The sequence below is a fragment of the Crinia signifera genome, chromosome 4 (genome assembly GCF_055691185.1).
Source record: "Crinia signifera chromosome 4, ASM5569118v1, whole genome shotgun sequence".
NCBI classification, from domain to species: domain Eukaryota; kingdom Metazoa; phylum Chordata; class Amphibia; order Anura; family Myobatrachidae; genus Crinia; species Crinia signifera.
The window spans coordinates 38,237,853-38,256,953 of NC_139220.1; the positions used below are offsets into that span (position 1 = coordinate 38,237,853).

At 45.9% G+C, this 19,101-nt stretch overlaps 1 protein-coding gene across 1 annotated transcript in view; it reads left to right on the forward strand.

Annotated features, from left to right (window-relative positions):
- Positions 1-2,900: 2,900 nt before the first annotated feature.
- The window catches only part of CWF19L1 (CWF19 like cell cycle control factor 1), a 31,142-nt gene continuing 14,941 nt past the window's right edge, over positions 2,901-19,101 (forward strand). The window contains exons 1-8 of the mRNA XM_083181593.1: positions 2,901-2,982; positions 6,515-6,762; positions 8,299-8,383; positions 10,074-10,158; positions 13,453-13,554; positions 14,708-14,922; positions 16,202-16,320; positions 16,650-16,734. Of these exons, the coding sequence (XP_083037719.1) occupies positions 6,740-6,762; positions 8,299-8,383; positions 10,074-10,158; positions 13,453-13,554; positions 14,708-14,922; positions 16,202-16,320; positions 16,650-16,734 (714 nt within the window). The 5' untranslated portion in view covers positions 2,901-2,982; positions 6,515-6,739. The remainder of the gene's footprint in view (positions 2,983-6,514; positions 6,763-8,298; positions 8,384-10,073; positions 10,159-13,452; positions 13,555-14,707; positions 14,923-16,201; positions 16,321-16,649; positions 16,735-19,101) is intronic.

Genomic DNA, 19,101 nt, shown 5'->3' on the forward strand with positions numbered 1-19,101 from the left:
CCTAAATACTCAGTGGAATTATGTCAATTTATACAAATGGAGCACTATCAGCTATCTCATCTGAATTAGAAATTTGGAGCTCTCATGCCCCAAACACATTAGGCCAGTGGTTCCCAAACTGTATGCCTATGCCGAGGCACCCTGGGGTGCTGCAGGGCTCTTCCAGTGGTGCCTCAGGTTGGTAGTCCAGGACTTATTCAAGTTATTTAGGGTTACAGTGATAGGAAAAACAAGCGCTAGTGGCTGTCAATCATAAAACATGTGCACAGAAGCGCAACTGTGCAACACCACATAACTAAAGGATGACAGAAAAGACACCATTTACTTAAATTAATATTGCATTTAAAATTTTGCAATAAATTATTTTATCCTAGGGGTGCCGTGAATAAATTCCTTATGCTAGGGTGCTGTGATTCAAGAAAGTTTTAGAACCACTGCACTAGGTGATATAGTAAAAGGGTAGTTGCTAATTGTTACTTGGCTAAAGGACCTTTCACGCCCAGGGGGAGGAGCAAGGCTGGGGGGCTTGCTTCTTCACTATCCACGCCACCACTGGTTGCCTTCAGTAACCATTTGGGTCTCTTGTTCCCACCTTCCTCTTTCTCTCTCCTCTCCTGTCATGTAACTTTTATTTAGATAAGTTAAAAGGGTACTTGTTTCCTAGCACGGCCACAAATCTTGGCCATCGGGGGTAATTTGAGTGGCCTGCGACGCGACCGACGCGATGCCCCCGATTTTTCCATTGAAATGCATTGAAAACAGTGAAAAATCGGGTCGGTCGCGTCGTGTGCACCTAAAAATGCTTAAATGGTCCAGACGCGATGCCCCCGATTTCCCCATAGGGAACAATGTTAAATGCCTCAATTTACCCGCGATGACCACGATTTCCCATAGGAAACAATGTTAAATGGATGAATTTACCCAAATCAGCATAGGAAAAATAGTAAATGGGCCAAAAACACCCCTGAACATTGAAATGTCCCCCCAAAAGTAGTTGACGCCACCCCGCCATCAACGTGAACCCGAAGCGTGGCGAGCGCAGCGGTACGCGTCCTCCGACCTTTTCATGCCCTACTATCCACTAGGGCGTGGAGTGAGAATAGAATAGTGTGGCGAGCGCAGCGAGCCCGAAGCGTGGTGAGCGGACGCGGATACCTTCACAGGTAAACGCGTCCCTTCGCGGGCTTCCCAGGTGTCCGCGTCGCCATGGACACCTGGGAAGCCCGCGAGGGGGCGCGTATAACTGTGAAGGTATCCGCTGCGCTCGCCACGCTTCGGGCTCGGTGGCTCGCTGCGCTCGCCACACTATTCTATTCTCACTCCACGCCCTAGTGGATAGTAGGGCATGAAAAGGTCGGAGGACGCGTACCGCCGCCCCTCGCGGGCTCGCTGCGCTCGCCACGCTTCGGGTTCACGTTGATGGCGGGGTGGCGTCAACTACTTTTGGGGGGAAATTTCAATGTTCAGGGGTGTTTTTGGCCCATTTACTATTGTTCCTATGATAATTTGGCTAAATTGAGCCATTTCACATTGTTTCCTATGGGAAATCGTGGTCATCCCGGATAAATTGAGGCATTTAACATTGTTCTCTATGGGGAAATCGCGGGCATCGCGTCTGGCCCATCGCACCCGATTTTTTAGCGGCCGCGATGCCCGCGATGGCCCCGATTTTACCCCCGATGACCGCGATTATGATCGTTGTGGCCGTGCTAGGAAACAAGTACCGTTAAAAGGAATGTAGCGAAATATAGACAGACAGTGATACATAAAGACACAAACAGTGTAAGTTTTAAAAAGGATAGAAATCCTTACTCAGTGTGATCCAACTCAAAATCCTCCTAGGTATTGGTTAGATTCTATGTATTAGCAATACTGGTTTATTGTACATATTTCATCATTAATTTTCACAGTAAAATTTCTGTGCGTAGAGTCGCCTATTACTGATCTGCTGGTAACAAATAATCTGGGTTGGTATTCCCCTGTGATGTTACTGATCAGATACTTCACTTCACAATAGGGTAGGCAGTATGGTGCCCCGCGGGTCACCCCTCAAGCGGTGCGTGCCTGGTGAGATCTGCCACCTCTGCACCAGCACTGCGCGCCACGGGTAAGAGGGAGAGCCGCGTCAATGAGGACGTGTACCCACTTGAATTTAGACCTAACCATAGTAAAAGGCATACCTCTCAACTTTTCGAAGTTGAGAAGAGGGACACACAAGCGCCCGAAAAGGAGGTGTGATGCATTCAAATGAGGGCCACGCCAGTTTTCCGCCATCTGCACCGGTGAATGGATATCAGGCTGGGGGAACTTCCAAATGTACCATTTTTAAAAGTAGGCAAGTATGGCCAATTGTGTATGCACCAGAATATTGTTCACAATTGAAATATAAAATATATTGCTTTAACCATACCTCCCAACATGACCCTGTCCAAGAGGGACACAATGCTCTGCTCCTGGACTTCCCTCTGAATGTATGATTACATACCTCCCAACATTTGTCGACGGCAACTCGGGACGCATCTCCTGCACGCCGGAAATTTCGGGGGGGGGGGGGGGCGTGGCCTAATTTCGGGGGCATGGCCTATACTCGCGGCTCCCCCGCGAGGCCATGCCCCCATTTTGCCGCTAGGGGGGCATGACCCAGAGGCTCTGTGAGCCTCTAGCCATGCCCCCAGCCCCCTGGCTGCGGGAATAGACACAGCGTTTATTCCCCGCTGCTTAGCAGCCGACAGGGGGGACTCCCAACAGCCCCCCTCACCGCGGGACACTGCCGACCGCGGGAGGGACAGCGGGACAGGCCCTGATAATCGGGACTGTCCCGCTGAAATCGGGACTGTTGGGAGGTATGTGATTACCACCATCTGTTTTAAACAGGTTAATGGATAAGAAAGGTGTTTCACCACAGGTGATAGTAATCATAAATAAAGAGGACAGTCCAGGAATAGAGCATTCTGTACCTCCTGGAGGGAGTCATGTTGGGAGGTATGTTTTAACTGACCAAATTTGTAGTATCTTTCCTAAAATAAACCCATGTATGCAAGAATTGCACTATGAACGATTAACCTGCTGTAACACTACTACTAATATGCATATTATTATTATTATTATATAGAAATCGAATGAATCAACAATACCGTACTTTTTTGGGGGTACTGTATATAGCTCAAGGAACTTGGACCTTTAAATGCAATCTGTGGAAGATGTAGTTATTGACTTTAGCTTCTGTTTCCGGGGGATAAATCAAACTACAATAGAGATGGGCAAAACGGCTCACTGAGCGGACCCGGGTCGGTCAGTGAAAAGATCTAGATCCTTTGGGCGGCTCTGCGGCTCAGTTTGTGTAAAAAAGACTGTTATTTATGGTTTGAGTTAGTGTACCATACCTCCCAACATGACCCTTTCCAGGAGGGACACAATGCTCTGTTTCTGGACTTCCCTCTTAATGTTTGATTGTTATTACCTGTGTGGAAACACCTTTCTTACCCATTTACCTGTTTAGAACAGGTAATAGCAATCATTCGTTAAGAGGGAAGTCCAGAAACAGAGCAAAGTCGTAGGTCAGAGATGGGGAACCTTTGGCCCTCCAGCTGTTGTTGGACTACACATCCCAGCATGCCCTGCTACAATTTGCTATTTGGCCATGATAAAACTGTTGCAAGGAATGCTGGGATGTGTAGTCCAACAACAGCTGGGGCCAAAGGTTCTCTAACCCTGACCTAGGTGGTGCACTTAACATAGATTGTTCTCCACAGTATTAGCCCGTAGAATCTATGGTTTTACACACAGGGGAAATTTACTAATAATTGAATAGCCCTGCGTGGTAAACACAGTAGATAATTGAATATTGAATACGTTGGGTTTGCCCCCTTATATATTTCAGGGTCCCTTCCTGTGGGGCTACCGGTCTCTGTACTACTACTACAATTAGCCTGTAGCCCCTCCCCTTGAATATCTCCCCAATAGGCCCTCAGCATTTCAGGCATACACGCCGCCGGATACGGCAGTAGGGGGAGGTGGAGTCTGACATTCTGTGGCTCACTGTACAAATCAGGCCTCCCTCTTGAAGACCCCTTTTCATTGCCAGTTTCGGGAGGGAGGAGGGGGTCCCTATGATATAAAAATAAAAGTGTCTACTCACCCATTAAATACAACCATTTCCCTCATGCCTACCTATATACTTGTACAATGACAAATACAGGGAATAATCCTTTGTGAGGTGGTGTCCTGGGGTATTGATCATATTGGGGCAATTTATCAATTTTGAGGGCGCAGGGACAGGGCTCCGAAAGGAGCCCGTCCCTGCGAAGCCCTAACCTGGAAGCCGTGGGGTCAGACCCCCGCTGACCCCTCTCATCCGAGCCGGGCAGTGCGATGTGTAGGCATAGACTACAATGGGCTATCGCCATCTCAGAATGGCGGTAGCCCAGTGGTGCGAAGCCGGGCTGCCCAATGTTGATACATTGGGCAGCTTCACATCCCCCATAGAAACCTATGGGGATGCGGCCGGCGGCGCTGAAAGGGGGATCGCAGCAGGGATCGGAGATTCCTGCTGCGGTTCCCCGATGATACATTTAGGGGATACTGGCTTACTAGAGTAGAAGATACCATGTCTCTGGTACATGTACAGCTGCTAGCCAGGGAGTACACGGAGGGTGTCAGAAGGAGAAGAGGAGCTTACAGCGGGATGCGGCTCCTTAAAGCGTTCTGTACATTGCACATTTTAGAGAAATGTAATGACATCATCTCCAGGCCCGCGGTGATCCCCGCCGGGACCACTGATCGCCGTGCTGGGGACAGCCCAGCACCAAGGTAAGCTGCTGGGCTGCCCCCAGCCCCCGTGCACCCCTCCAGCCATCGTCCTGGAGGTGAATGGATGCCTCACACCGGCATCCATTCACCTCCTCCGCTGCTGTCTGCTGAATATAGCAGACAGCAGCGCAGGCTGTCTGTGCCCCCCTGTCCAACCTGCGGATGCTGCGGTCCCCCATTGATGTAAATGGGAGCCGGTTCGGATGACCCAGTGTACCCATTTACACCGACTGCCCTCTACCCAGGTCATAGTCATGTTCTACCCAGGTCAGGACCTGGGGAAACGGTCGTTTGGTCAACTGAACTAGGTCGACATTAGTTCAACAACACTAGGTCGACATGCTGAAAGGTCAACATGGTTTTAGGTCGACGTGGTTTTAGGTCGACATGGAACAAGGTCGACGTGGTTAGTAGTAGTAGTAGTACGTTTATTTATAAGGCGACGCAAAGTGTCCGCAGCGCCGTACATAGCAAACAAAAAACAAATGACAAGGTAACATACAGGGTGTGTTGAAAAAGTCGACGTGGTTACAGGTCGACGTGGTTTTACGTCGACATGGAACAAGGTCTACATGGTTATAGGTCAACATGAGGAAGGTCGACAGGTCATAAGGTCGACATGGGGATTTTCACTGTTTTTTGAGCCGACATGTGCCGACAGGCGGTATTTCATGCCCTACCATCCACTAGGGCATGGAGTGAGATTATAATAGTGTGGCAAGCGAAGTGAGCCACTGTGCCCGAAGCATTGTGAGCGATGCGAGGGTCCGATTTCACTTCCAACTGTGTTGACATTCGGGTAAAAAAAACAGCGAAAACCCCATGTCGACCTTTTGACCTTTCGACCTTCCTCATGTCACCCTAACGTCCATGTCGACCTAAAACCACGTCGACCTTGTTCCATGTCGACCTCTTCCCATGTCGACATTTTCCCATGTCTACCTAGTGACTGTCTGACCAACGCTTGTCTGACGAACAATCCAGTTCCCAGGACCTGGGTAGAAGTCCCATGTAAAGGGACACGGCGTGTCCCATTTACACTGCCGCTGACTGGGGTCTGACCCGCTGAAGACCCGGGGTTTTGCGGCGGTGTAAAAGGGGTATTAATTTTGCTCGTTGCCAAGGGAGACTAAATTTGCTTATTGCCAAGGGGGATTAAATTTGTTCATTGCCAAGCCCCCCCCCCCCCCCCCCAAATGAAAGTTAAAAGAAGGCCCCCTCCCCCTCCAAATTAAAGTTAAAAGTACTACACAGCCCAGCAAACACAGATTTATTACAAAAAAAAAAAAAACTTGTGCACTGCCTAACTAAAGTCTGTGTGTCTGTGAGAATGTGTGTTCATACTTCTACACAACTTTCTATGATACTGTACTAGTAAAAGATGGAGAAGCAATCTTGCAATGCCTCTGCTGAGCCTCCTTCAGGGCTTCAAGAAGAATCTAGATCTGCACATGACACAGTAGCAGCAGCAACAGCACAAGCAGCCTTGTTTTTCTATTCACTCAGTCTCCAATTAGAAGAAAATATCTCAGCTGCCAAAGGTGGCAGTGCTGAGCTCAAGCAATGCATTGTATTGTATGCAATGCAAAACGTAACTGATCCGGATCGCCATTTTGGGATCAGCGGCTCCCTCGTTCTTTGAAGGGATCCGTTCAAAAGAACCGGATCGTTCACGAACGACCCATCTCTAAACTACAACTCCCAGTAGGCTCTGCGGCCACCAATCTTCACATGATTTGAATTGAGCAATCGGGCAGCAGCATTGCCCGGAAGTTATGCGGTTGTTGTGAGCTTTCCATGCAGTTGAAGTTACTAGGACAGAAAGTGGGCGGTTTGGATCAAGTGGAGGCCCGGTACCTGCACCTCTCTGTCGTTGTCGGGTAGCTGCAGAGTCCAGGGCGGCAGCGGCCGGTCAGGGGCTGCCGGTGACATGTCGGAGAAGGCGCTGCGGGTGTGAGTATGCAGCAGTGCGTGCGGTTGCATGGGCAGGAGAGATGCAGCCTCCCTGTGTAGTAATCCAGCAGGTCAGAGGCTGTTCTAGTGGAAATATGTACATTATTTACATTAGTCCATAGATGGAGAACATCCTCAGGGTTAAATATGTTTAAATGGATCCTTAAGGGAGCGACTGTATATATATATCTATCTATCTATCTATATATATATATATATATATATATATATATATATATATATATATATATAAATTTAACTTAATGGTCCTAGTTCATGTTTGCATGCAATTTCTGATGGTCACGCAACATAGCAATTTTTGCCAGACTGCACATATGCTGCGATTGCACTGCACGATTGACGAGGTGCTGTTGCGTTCCCACACGTAATGAGGATTTCATTGACGGGAAGGAACAGGGGCTGCTAATGTGCACGCATATCCTTTCTAGGCTTCAGCGTCACTTGCTAATGTTATCAGCTGTGTAACCTAGAGAAACACATTTGTGGACAAACTTTTTGTCCCTGTGTTTAATATCCAGGCTAGGTTATTTATTATTGTGCTTTTACAATGCATTTGGGACAAAAATATTACTTCGACGAACCAGGGTTATTGTGGACAGCGAGGTGAGGTCGTCCTTCTTGCAGTATGACACAAAGTAAGCCGCGCCAAAAGCTGTGTGTGTCATTCAGACCTGCTCGCCAGGCTGCAAATTTGCAGCCTGAACAATTGTCAAACGACCGCGTATGGTACGCAGTGAGCATGTGTCTACCCGAAGGAAACGAGGGAAGGATAGTCAAGTTCTAGTCTGGTGATGGCACAGTGCTTGAGTGGTAATCGCCATCGCTCAGAGGCACACGGAGCGATCCCTACTTTAATTTCTAAGCGATCTAGTCAAATGCCTTAGTAAATATTTAAGCCCAGATCCCTCAGCACACAGTGCTGCACCGGAGATGTATGCTGAGCGATCTGTCACTGCCTGTGTTCTCAATAGAGAGAACAAGGGCGATCACTAGATTTATACTGCATGCAGTATAAAACTAGTCAGGCGATAGCGATGCACAGGACTGCGCGCTGCCGAGGACCATACTCCCGGCACGATCCATGCTTAATTTCTTAGAGGTCTAGTCAGATCGCCTAGAAATTGGTCTGAAATCACCCCGTGTGTATGCCCAATTACACTCTATAGGGCGATAGGAATTTGAAACATGATAATAATGATATATATTGCAGATCGGTCCAGCCGGGTTGCAGAAGGTATAGGTGTAATTCCTTTCTGTCACTACCCATGTTGGAACACTGGTTATAAAGTTAAGGGCACGTATAGAAATTGAAGTTGTGGGCATGTTAGTATTGTATAGCTTAAACCACTATTGAAAATTTGTTTTATGTGGCTATATTCCATTTTCCACTAGATCTGTAGAGCATTGTAGAGGGAGGGGGGGGGGGGGGGGGGGTGTTAGACCAGTGCTGGCACTAATAGCTTTTGCCAATTGTATTTTTATTAATATTTTTTCCCCATCTTTCTTTATTATCAGATTGGTCTGTGGGGATGTATATGGAAAGTTTGATGCACTATTCAACAGAGTCCGGACCATTCAGAAGAAGAGTGGCCAGTTTGATGTAAGTGTATGGTTCAGTGTTGAAGGACCCCTAACAGTGCATGTTTTCCAGTGTACTCGTTACAAACTGGCACATTTTAAAGATCTACAGATAATATTAATAATTTCACTTTTGATACCGAGGAGACCTGTAAAACTTGCACTGTTACGGGTCATTAAGGACTCTTTGGTTTAAACCACATTTAAGGCGGTATTCAATGTCGGGCACTATTTTCCAACAGGAGAAATAGTGCCCGCCGCCTACTCAGTGCCGCTGTTTCTGACAGCATTGAAGGCTGATTTCAACAAAACAGATCTGACTTTAAAACAATTCGGATCTGTTTTGTCGAAAACAGCCTGCAATTCCGTCTTTTGGAACGTTCCAACAGACGGAATCCCAGATTGAATACCGCCCTAAAGCTTGAAATCAAAATTGTAGACCTTTTTAGATCAGTGGTGTCAAACTCATGGCCCTCCAGTTGTTGTGGAACTACACATCCCAGCATGCCCTGCCACATTTTCTATGATGGATTGCTAAATCTGTAGCAGGGCATGCTGGGACATGTAGTTTCAAAAAAGCTGGAGGGCCATGAGTTTGACACCACTGTATTAGATTGATGTATACATTTCCATCTGTCGGCACATAATTCTGAAACTAGGGACCACCTGTGTAGTTGCAGTATGTATGGCATTTGCAGCATCTAATTACAGCTAATTGCAACTTGTTACCTCTGTGTCTTGGCGTGTTACATTTATTAAGGCAATTCTATAAGCATGACCTTTTTGTTTCTGCTTGATGTGTTTTTTAAAATTCTCGGTTGCAGGTCTTGAGAACCCCCAAAAGGTTTTAACACGGGTAAAAAAATAAAAAATAAAATCTATCCTCCAACAGGTGCACTTTCATCCACTCTGCTTTATGGCCCGTACACCCTGGGCGACGGGTTGCCTAAGCACACAACACTAGCCATACATGCAATGGACCAGTGCTCTATGGTGAGAACACTGGTGATATAACTGTCAAGCAAGTAAGCCAAGTGCGACGCACGGAACCGCACAGCGGTGTCTGTGTGAGGTATACACAGGGAGCAATCCAGACTCAATTTCTAAGCAACCTGGTCAGATCGCTTAGAAATCAGTATTCAATGTTTCAACTGTCTGATGTATGATTGGCCAAATTTTGTCAGAAACGTCTGCAAATTCAACAATTAGCGGCAGTTTCCAACAATTCATATTCGACTTAAAAAAATAAAAAGCAGAATCAGAAAGCCTTCAGTGCTGTGGGAAACGGCAGTATTGAGTAGGCAAGTGCCACTATTCCCGCCAGCGGGAAAAGCGGAACAGACTAAATACCCCATGATCCTCCTTAATATTGCATTTGCCTAGCAGAGAGATCTGTAGGAACTTTGACCATTTTTAAATGATTAGAGTTGTCCTCAGTGCTCCACAGCCATGAACTAGTGGTGAGGTGGCAGTTAATACTTAGTCCATCCATGTACTAAAATTACAATGGCCGTCACAGACCGGTTATCTGTTATTACTATACTTTGTCAGATGATCGTTTTTGATGGTGATCGCTGTCTGATCCGTAGACAAACGATCACATCTGTGGAGGATAGAGTTATTTCCTTTTCTTTAAGCTAGGATGTGTATATATATTCTTTCTAACACAACCTGTTTTGTCTCACAAGTATATACTTACGTGTTTATTTCAGCTGCTGCTGTGCGTTGGAAGCTTCTTTGGCACAAGCCCAGAGAGTGAAGCGCTTTGGGAAGAGTACAAATCGGGAGTGAAACAAGGTATTGCATGTTGGGAGTTGTATTGCACAATGTATATGCACAAGAGTAAACCATGGACATCTCTCTGGTTTTGTTTGAAGCAAAACTGTCAAAGAGCAATATACCCTTAGCCTGGGGGAAGTTATTTACATAGCAGTGCACTGACCTGCCTTCCTCTAGTGCAATTCCTCAGTATATATTCTACATCCATTGTACAGTGTGTATTTGGGACAGAAACTCCAGAGGTCTGGTCCTGAAGATGAACAAGTTCACATACTACTGAAGATATCAGGTGATTTAGGGGGGGTATTCAATCTCCCGCCGCTATTCCCGACGGGGCCCTATTCAATGCTGTCTTCCCCAATAGCATTGAACAGGGATCTCTGCAGACCATGCCCGACTTCACAAGCAGTCAGGCACGTTCTGCCGGGAATTGTCGTGCTTCCGGCTGCAGCTCAGCGATTTCCAGCTGCATCTCGCGATCACACCCCCTTTTCGGCAGGCGGGACATTGAATCCCGCCTGCCGACATCGAGTCAGCCAAGAATGGGACTGGGATCATGGCTGTTGGGCAAGCAGGACAGTCGTGCCGCCGGATTGAATACCCTATTGGTAAGAAAGCTATAACTAAACCTTAAAATTTTGATTTGGGACAATTGGTGGCTCTGCTGCACACATCTGTCTGAGTGGTAATGGTAAAGAGAGTGGCTCGGACCATTGATGACTCTGCTGCATACAGCTGTCCGAGTGATAAGCGTATAGAGAGAGGCTGGGACCATTGGTGACACTTCTGTATACGGGTTTGGTATGATTTACCTACAATCCAAATCCCGACGGTCAAAATACCTACATTTAAAATATAGACAGGTCAAAAATTAGACTCACGTTTTTCATATTTTTTGGGGTCTGTATGTTGACATAGGTCGACATGAACACTGTGCTTCGGCCACGGTGCCTCACTGCGCTCGGCACACTATTATATCCCCCCTCCATGTCCACTGGGATGGTAAAGTATGTATAATTCGGGATTTTGATTGTAGGTAAATTGACCGCATCCCCTGTATACAGCTGTCTGAGTGGTAAGGGTAGAGGGAGATAGGGACCATTGGTTTCTCTGCTGTATACAGCTGTCTGAGTGGTAAGGGTAGAGAGGGAGATAGGGACCATTGGTGTCTCTGCTGCATACAGCTGTCTGAGTGGTAAGGGTAGAGGGAGATAGGGACCATTGGTTTCTCTGCTGTATACAGCTGTCTGAGTGGTAAGAGTAGAGAGGGAGAGGTTGGGACCATTGGTTTCTCTGCTGCATACAGCTGTCTGAGTGGTAAGGGTAGAGGGAGAGGTTGGGACCATTGGGGACTTTGCTGCATACAGCTGTCTGAGTGGTAAGGGTAGAGGGAGAGGTTGGGACCATTGGTGTCTCTGCTGCATACAGCTGTCTGAGTGGTAAGGGTAAAGGGAGAGGTTGGGACCATTGGGGACTTTGCTGCATACAACGGGAAAGGGTTGGGATCATTTCTAGATTTATTCTGACTGCTTGAATTCCACCAACCATTAAGGGCCCCATACATCAGCAATTAATTGTGACAATTTTCAGATCTGGAGATCATTGCCACAATTAATTTTAGATGTGTGGGCTCCCCCTTTTGGCAATCCCAATCAAAATCGCCAATCGATTGCTTAATCAGATTTTTAAACATGTTTAATAATCTGGTAATATCTGCGGATCTTTTTTATATGTGTGGGCATTTCCAATTCGTCTTCATCTATTTACATTATGAACAGCTGAAATGACAATCGATTGGGCAATTTCCAGATATGAAGATGCAATCTTTAGATGGAAAAATCTGCCGATCACTGAAATAAATCTGTAATGTGTGGGCAAGTCAGATAGATTGTAAAATCCATTTATCTGGCCAAAAAATCCCTGTATCTGGAAATCCATAAATTGTGATTGCTGATGTATGGGGACCTTTTATTTTAGGCGCAACAAGGCAGGAACCGTCTTTGCCATTAAAGTGGCAGAACGCTGGTGCAGAAGAGATTGCTTGTGTCCCATGCTAGCTTTTGGAACTGCTGGTTAGGGGTAGATCGCTGGATGGGGAGGCTAGTGGGTAGGGTAAAATATTTACTGGGATGTGTGATTCTGGCTGTCCGATTCCCACTGTTGGTCTTCTGACCTCTTGGATCACAACTACCGGGACACTGTACCCGACCTGTAATGGACACCTGTATCTGGGCGCAGCTAGTCAGTAGACAGTCCCCTTAGTAGATAATATCCTGATCCTTAAACCCTTCAGGAACAAGTGTTTCTGCACATATAAGCTTATAATATGAAGTCATAATTTTAGGAGGTTTGTGAAGCCCCACACTTATTCCTGACGGCTATTTTCCCTTTTCCCTTGTGGGGGTCCACGACCCCCATAGAGGGAGAATAGAATAGCTTGCCACCGTGCCCACAGCGTGGCGAGCCCGCAAGGGGGTTTGTTGCGCTAGCCACGCTGTCTGAGACCAGGCAGTCAGGATCCCAACGTCGGGATAATGACTGTCGGGATCCCGACTGTCGGTGAATCATACCACACCCCTAATTTTATAACTCTACAGTATATTGCTCTTTTTACGGATTGAGCTTATAAATGTGATGGTACGTTTTGTTTTAATTGTTTTTTTTTTTTTTTTTTTTTTTGTCTTCCTTCATTGTGCGTCCCATTAGTGTATATACAGTATGAAACCTTTAATATTAAACCACAATCACTACGGATACAGTGTTGATTGCTTCCTGAGTTGTATTAGACCATGGGCCTCTACACAGGGATTCCCTGTGGAAGGAACATGTGCAGAAACGGTTACCAGTGGGGAACCTCTTGTCATGGCGTCTGACCGTTGCACTGGGACCGGTGGTGGTCGTTGCGCAATCCGTATACTCCTGACACATTGAATATGTACATGCTGCAATATAGTGAATATAGGAAACTTCCAGGCATATGATAGGGGTCACAATGTAAGGATTTGCTTTATTCAAATCTTTTAGTCTTGTATTTTACTTTGAAAGTTAAGTCCTTTTAATTACAGTTGGATAAGTACTTTAGTTTGGTTCAATCAATATGATCCACCTAGGAGTCACCTGTTACTTCAAAGTGAATTAATAAGCATTTCAATTGTATATTTAGCAATTACACTAATGTGCAAATATGTAATCGATGGGGGCATTGTGTTTAGCAATTATTTAATTTCATATACTTCCAGGTCTATTTATAATTCTATTCCTTGTTACCATCGGTTTCTCCTAACATATATTATTGTCTCTGTTCCCTGACAGCTCCTGTTCAGACCTACGTCCTAGGGTCAAACAACCAACAAACCGTGAAACACTTCCCAGATGTGGATGGCTGTGAATTGACTACAAATATCACCTACCTTGGTACATAGTTTGTTCTACACAGATTTACAGGAAAGGACCCATTTGTGATGATCCCATTGGACTCTATATTCATATTAGTAATAGTGGCCTGATTACCTAGGGCAGTGATGGCTAACTTTGACACTCCAGCTGTTGCTGAACTACACATCCCAGCATGTCCTGCGTCAGTTTTACTATTTGGCCATGCTAAAACTGATACAGGGCATGCTGGGATGTGTAGTTCAACAACAGCTGGAGTGTCAAGGTTAGCCATCACTTTCCTAGGGGAAGAATGAAGACCAATATATTTGAGAGCGATAAAGGAGCAACCAATCTGCTCCTAATTGGCATTTTGCGATCTATTTTTAAAATGAAAGGAGCTGATTGGTTGTTAATTTATCTTCTCTCTCTCAGCTTTTGATCATTTCCTCCTGGTGAGAAGTTATAAATGTTCACTTGTGTACGTAGTGTAAGTTGCAGCATCATGTGTGGTATTATTGTGTAGGGCACAGTGCTGTGTGCATTGAGCTGTACCCTACTGTACTGTTGGTGGTGAATGAAAGGTTTGATCATATGGTATATGGAGATTGTGTTAGTAATTGCTTGATTTGTGTGTTTTTAAAGCATAGGTGGTAGGACAGGGGTGAGTAATGACAGGAGAAGTGATGAAGTGCCTGGTACTTTATCGGCCAATCAGCTCCCGACTGTTAAGATAGAGACTGGATTTAAAAAGGGACAGGTAGAGTAGGAGCTGATTGGCCGGTGATAAAGTACCAGGCACTTTATCACTTCTCCTCCTCCTCCCTTATCCCTGCTTCATACATCTACCCCACAGTGTCTGCCTTCTGCAAAGTGAGTGCACACACTTCCTATAGATGACCCCTGCATGGTTATGGGACAGGTGTATGTTTTAACCATTCCTGTCCCTTGTACATACAAGCTACATGAATCCATTAACTGTTGTATCATGTGTGTACACAAGCTGCAGTGCAGCGTCTTCCTCAGCTGTAGATCTGCACATACAGATGAATGGAGAAACAACTGCCTACCTAGTATGGGCTGGAGTTCCTAGTGCATGGTGTCATTAATTCTTCAATAAATAAGAATGTGTGTGTGTGTCTATCTATCGTCACAAACTATGCTTCTTATAGTATTTTATATTGCTTATCTGTAGGCCGTAAAGGAGTATTCACCGGTGCCTCCGGCCTCCAGATCGCTTATTTAAGTGGCATCGAGTCCCCTAGCGAGCCGGCTCCTGCTTATTGCTTCACTGCGAAAGATGTCATGTCACTGAAAATGGCCTTAACCACAAACACAAAGTTCAAAGGGGTGGACATACTGCTGACCTCTCCCTGGCCCAGAGATGTGTGGAATTACGGCAATGCCCCGGTATGTAGAGCCTTCTATTTCTCAGGCAGAGGTGGGTTGTCTGCTTATTTGATAAAAGTGTTAATATTCTGGCCATTGGAAGCCACAAAAATATTGTCTGGATCCGATCGCTCAACCGAGTGTCAATTGTTTGTGTCAGTGGTACGGTCTACTGTAGCCAAACCTTTCAGAGATCTAGATGAAGGGTTAAGGACAGCATTAAAATACTTAAAGCGGGACGTTCTAAGCCTTGAAAAGTGTTTAAATGGAGAGTGAGAAACCAATCCGCTCCTACCTGTAATTTTTCAAAAACAGCCTGTAACATGGGAGGTAGGTGCTGATTGGCTGGGGGTTCATCCCTCTCCATTTTATCACTTTTTCAAGCATAGTACATCTGGCACTTACCAAGGATTGAAGGTCTGACCCGGAAGTGACAAGTCACATGACCGATAGGACCTAAAACACTACAACGCACCTGCTAGGAACAAGTAAGTACCCATCAGGCCACACGGGACGACATGTCAACAATTGCTGTCTTCATAATGAATGACACCATGGTCATCGATTTTATGATCATGTTGACTGTAGACATTTCATACCTACCCTGTAAGTAGTGGGCAGTTGGAGATGGACTATTTGCTATTGTCTCTTCCTCCTATGAGTAGACAAAAATGGTCTATGATCCTGAACGGAGAGGCAAGCCTCTAAACCGATGTCACTGTGTAAGCCATTGGCTCAGCATGGAAGTGCCTTGATATGACGTCACATAGGATTGCCATCAATAAATCACAGTGGAGTGTTCTATATGTTGTGTTATGCGTAAGCTAGTAGTTGCAGCAGTGCCACCTGCCAGTGCATATACCCCTCCTTGCACTATGGCAGTATATCTACCGCTCCTTGCACTAGTGGTCATTCTATCATCCGCCATCTTAGAAAACCCATGCAGTTCCTGTTCTCTGCCAGGGGTGTCACTGTCTGCTGTGGTGTTTCTAGCACAGGTCTGGTTTGCATATCAGCGCCGATATACAGACCACACTGTGCTAGAAGCACTACAGCAGACATCGACACCCCAGGCAGGGGAGAGGAACTGCATGGGTTTTTAAAGCTGGCGAGTGCTAAAATGAACACTATTGCACAGTGGCAGTGTATATACCTCTCCTTGCATAGTTAAATTCAAAATGCGTGCACCTTTTTGACGTTATGGTAGCCGTATGCTATACCTCCTATGTATTGTAGTGTGCAAAGATGCTCTTCTGTACAGACCTAACCAGCGATTTGCTCCCCTCTGCTTCCTCTGCAGACTGATGTAGACCTGAAGCGTTGTGGCTCTGCGTTGGTGTCCAGTCTTGCTGGCAGCTTAAAGCCCCGCTATCATTTCTCTGCACTAGAGGGCGAAAACTATGAACGAGTTCCTTACAGGTAGGTAAGAGTCTTTGTCACAATATAGATTGGCTTTCATTGATGGGTGCTAATGTAATGTTATAGGTGAAAGCAATTGATGTATTACAGTGATCCCCCTATCTCCAGTACTCTGGTACCACCAACAGGACTTTTTCTGTATCTCTGTCATTTGAAAGCAGGTGTGATGGTTACTCACCCAGCCGAATAGTTCAGCTCACATGATTAAAGAAATCCACAAAACCTACCGTGACCTCAGTGCTGTGAGGCAGTAATGCTAACCATAACACCGTCCGTGCTGCCCCATAAATGTGCAATATATACTTTTTTTTTTTTTTTTTCTTGTGCAGAAATCACATGGTCCTGCAGGAAGCTGCCCAGCACGTCAGCCGCTTCATAGCATTGGCAAGCGTTGGCAACCCTAATAAGAAGAAGGTAATAAACCGACTGCAGCCGCTCTAGAAATGTCAGAGCGGAATTTCACTTTACAGAGTTTTCATGTGGAATTCAATGTAACAGAAAATGTTGTTTGGCTGTAAGGAAATACAGAGCTGATTTCTTATACACTACAGTTTGGTACTTACGCTGAATATGGGAACAGGACACTGACCAGGACAGGGGCACTGATCATGCGTATCTGGTCGACGTATCTACGGTGTCTAGATCGCATCTAGATCAACAATAATGGCAGTTAGTGATGGGAGCGTGGTTGACATGAGTTTTCACGTTTTTCTTGTGCGGAATGTGTCCGGTAGACTTGTTCATCGAAAAAAAAATGGTGATCTGCGCTCTACTGAGAGGTAAAGTGGGGTCTTGGTTCATATTGAACAGTTGGTGAGATTATAACCGTGCCCGAATCTTGGTGAGGGCACTGAGCCATGCGACGGGACACTCTGCACATATACAGGGCCTTATTCACATCTGATCGCAGAACCAATTTGTTCTCAAAATGGGCAAAACCATGATGTGCTGCAGGTGGGGCAAATGTAACATGTGCAGAGTTAGATTTGGGTGGGGGGGGTGTTCAAACTGAAATCTAAATTGCAGTGTAAAAATAATGCAGCCAGTATTTGCCCTGCACAGAAACAAAATGACTCCCCCCAAATCTAACTCTCTCTGCACATGTTACATCTGCCCCACCTGCAGTGCACATGTTTTTGCCCATTTGAGAAGGAATTTGTACTGGGGTTAGATCTGAATAAGGCCCACAGTGTCCATGTGGACCCCTGTGACATTCGGCACCAAAAAACATGAAAAACTCATGTCGCCCATTTCACCGTCGACCACGCTCCCTTCGCTGAACCGCTGGCGTCTAAATTCTGTTACTGTTGATCTAGACTCTGTCGACTATCTATAGGCATCTAGCTGGACAGGTTCGTCTAAGGGAGGTCGACCGTAACATGGTCGCTCTACACAGATGTTGTGAAACTACAAATCCCAGCATGCCTTGCCACAGTTTTAACACTCCCTTATAGCAAAACTGTGGCAAGGCATGATGGGATTTGTAGTTTGACAACATCTGGAGAGCCACAGGTTGGCCAGGCCTGCACTATACCATAACCTTAATCATTTACTACTTCTGCTGCAGGTGCCTAAAGCAGACAGGCCAAATGCCAGACTCATGGGCTGTATTGGTTACACCAGCAAAACCTTTGTTTGTTTTCTTTATCCCTCTCAAAAGGAATAAGCATTGCTTCTCGTATTATGCAGAAATTCCGGTTTATTTGGCATGAACAGAAACCTGTCTGCCGTTTATTTCAGTTCATAAAATTCCACATATTTCCCCTTTTAGTTTGTCCTCCAATGTCTGGTCATAGTATTTGGTGATTATTTTATGTACTTGCCCTTTGAGTAACCTAGTTCAGTGGCGTCGCCGCTGGCGCTAAAACACTACTTGTCCTCTGGCGCGAAGGTCTGTGAGATCAGTGCTGATGCCGTCTGTGGAGGGAGTACTGATGCGTATGTACCCGCCACATCTTTCATATTCCAGGGAGTGTGTCTTTGAAGCTAGAACACTTTTTCACGTCCTGGCTTATGGTATTTTGTATGTGTACATCTGTTTGCTTATGTTAGGATAGTTAGGAAGCAACGGGTCCTGTGGTTGGCCCACATTCTCTTCCATAGCATTCAACTGCCAACTATGGCGGAATGTTGCTAAACTAAGGATTTTCCTGCATGTTTGTGGCAGAAGCTACTCCAACCTGCAATTTGGAAGGGAAAGATGTCAGGACTGTAGACTAGGGGCATGCTGGGAGTTTTTCCCTGCACCGAGTGGTGTTTCTCCAAACCTTCAGACACTGGTCAGGGAGAATACCGGCTTGCTTTTTTAATGTGAACTCTGTACCTCGTATCTCACTGAAATGTATGTGTGCAGCTACTAGCTGGAACTAAGAACACATCTGCTCTAGAGCACGTACCAGTGTAAAACACACAGCCGTGGCACGCTAACCATGGCACAGCCAACCCTGTCATTCTCCTAGCATAGGCGCTGAAAGCATTCGGGGGAACTAAACCCCAAAACACCGTCTTCTCATTAACAACAATGGCTTGCAGCAACTATTCACGGTGTGTACCAAAGCAGGGGTGCAGATTATTAGATGGGCAGTTAATATAGGTGTACCCCAAAAGGACGACAGGGTCACAATGTCGATATGAAAAAGGTAGACATGAGTTGTTGTTTTTTTGGCGATGTCGAAAACTGTTGACCTGGGCATTATATATATTTGGTGTGACCGGCCTTTGCCTTGGAAGCGGCTGCGCTCGACGTGCTTTGGGCTCACTGCGTTGGCGCAGTAATACATA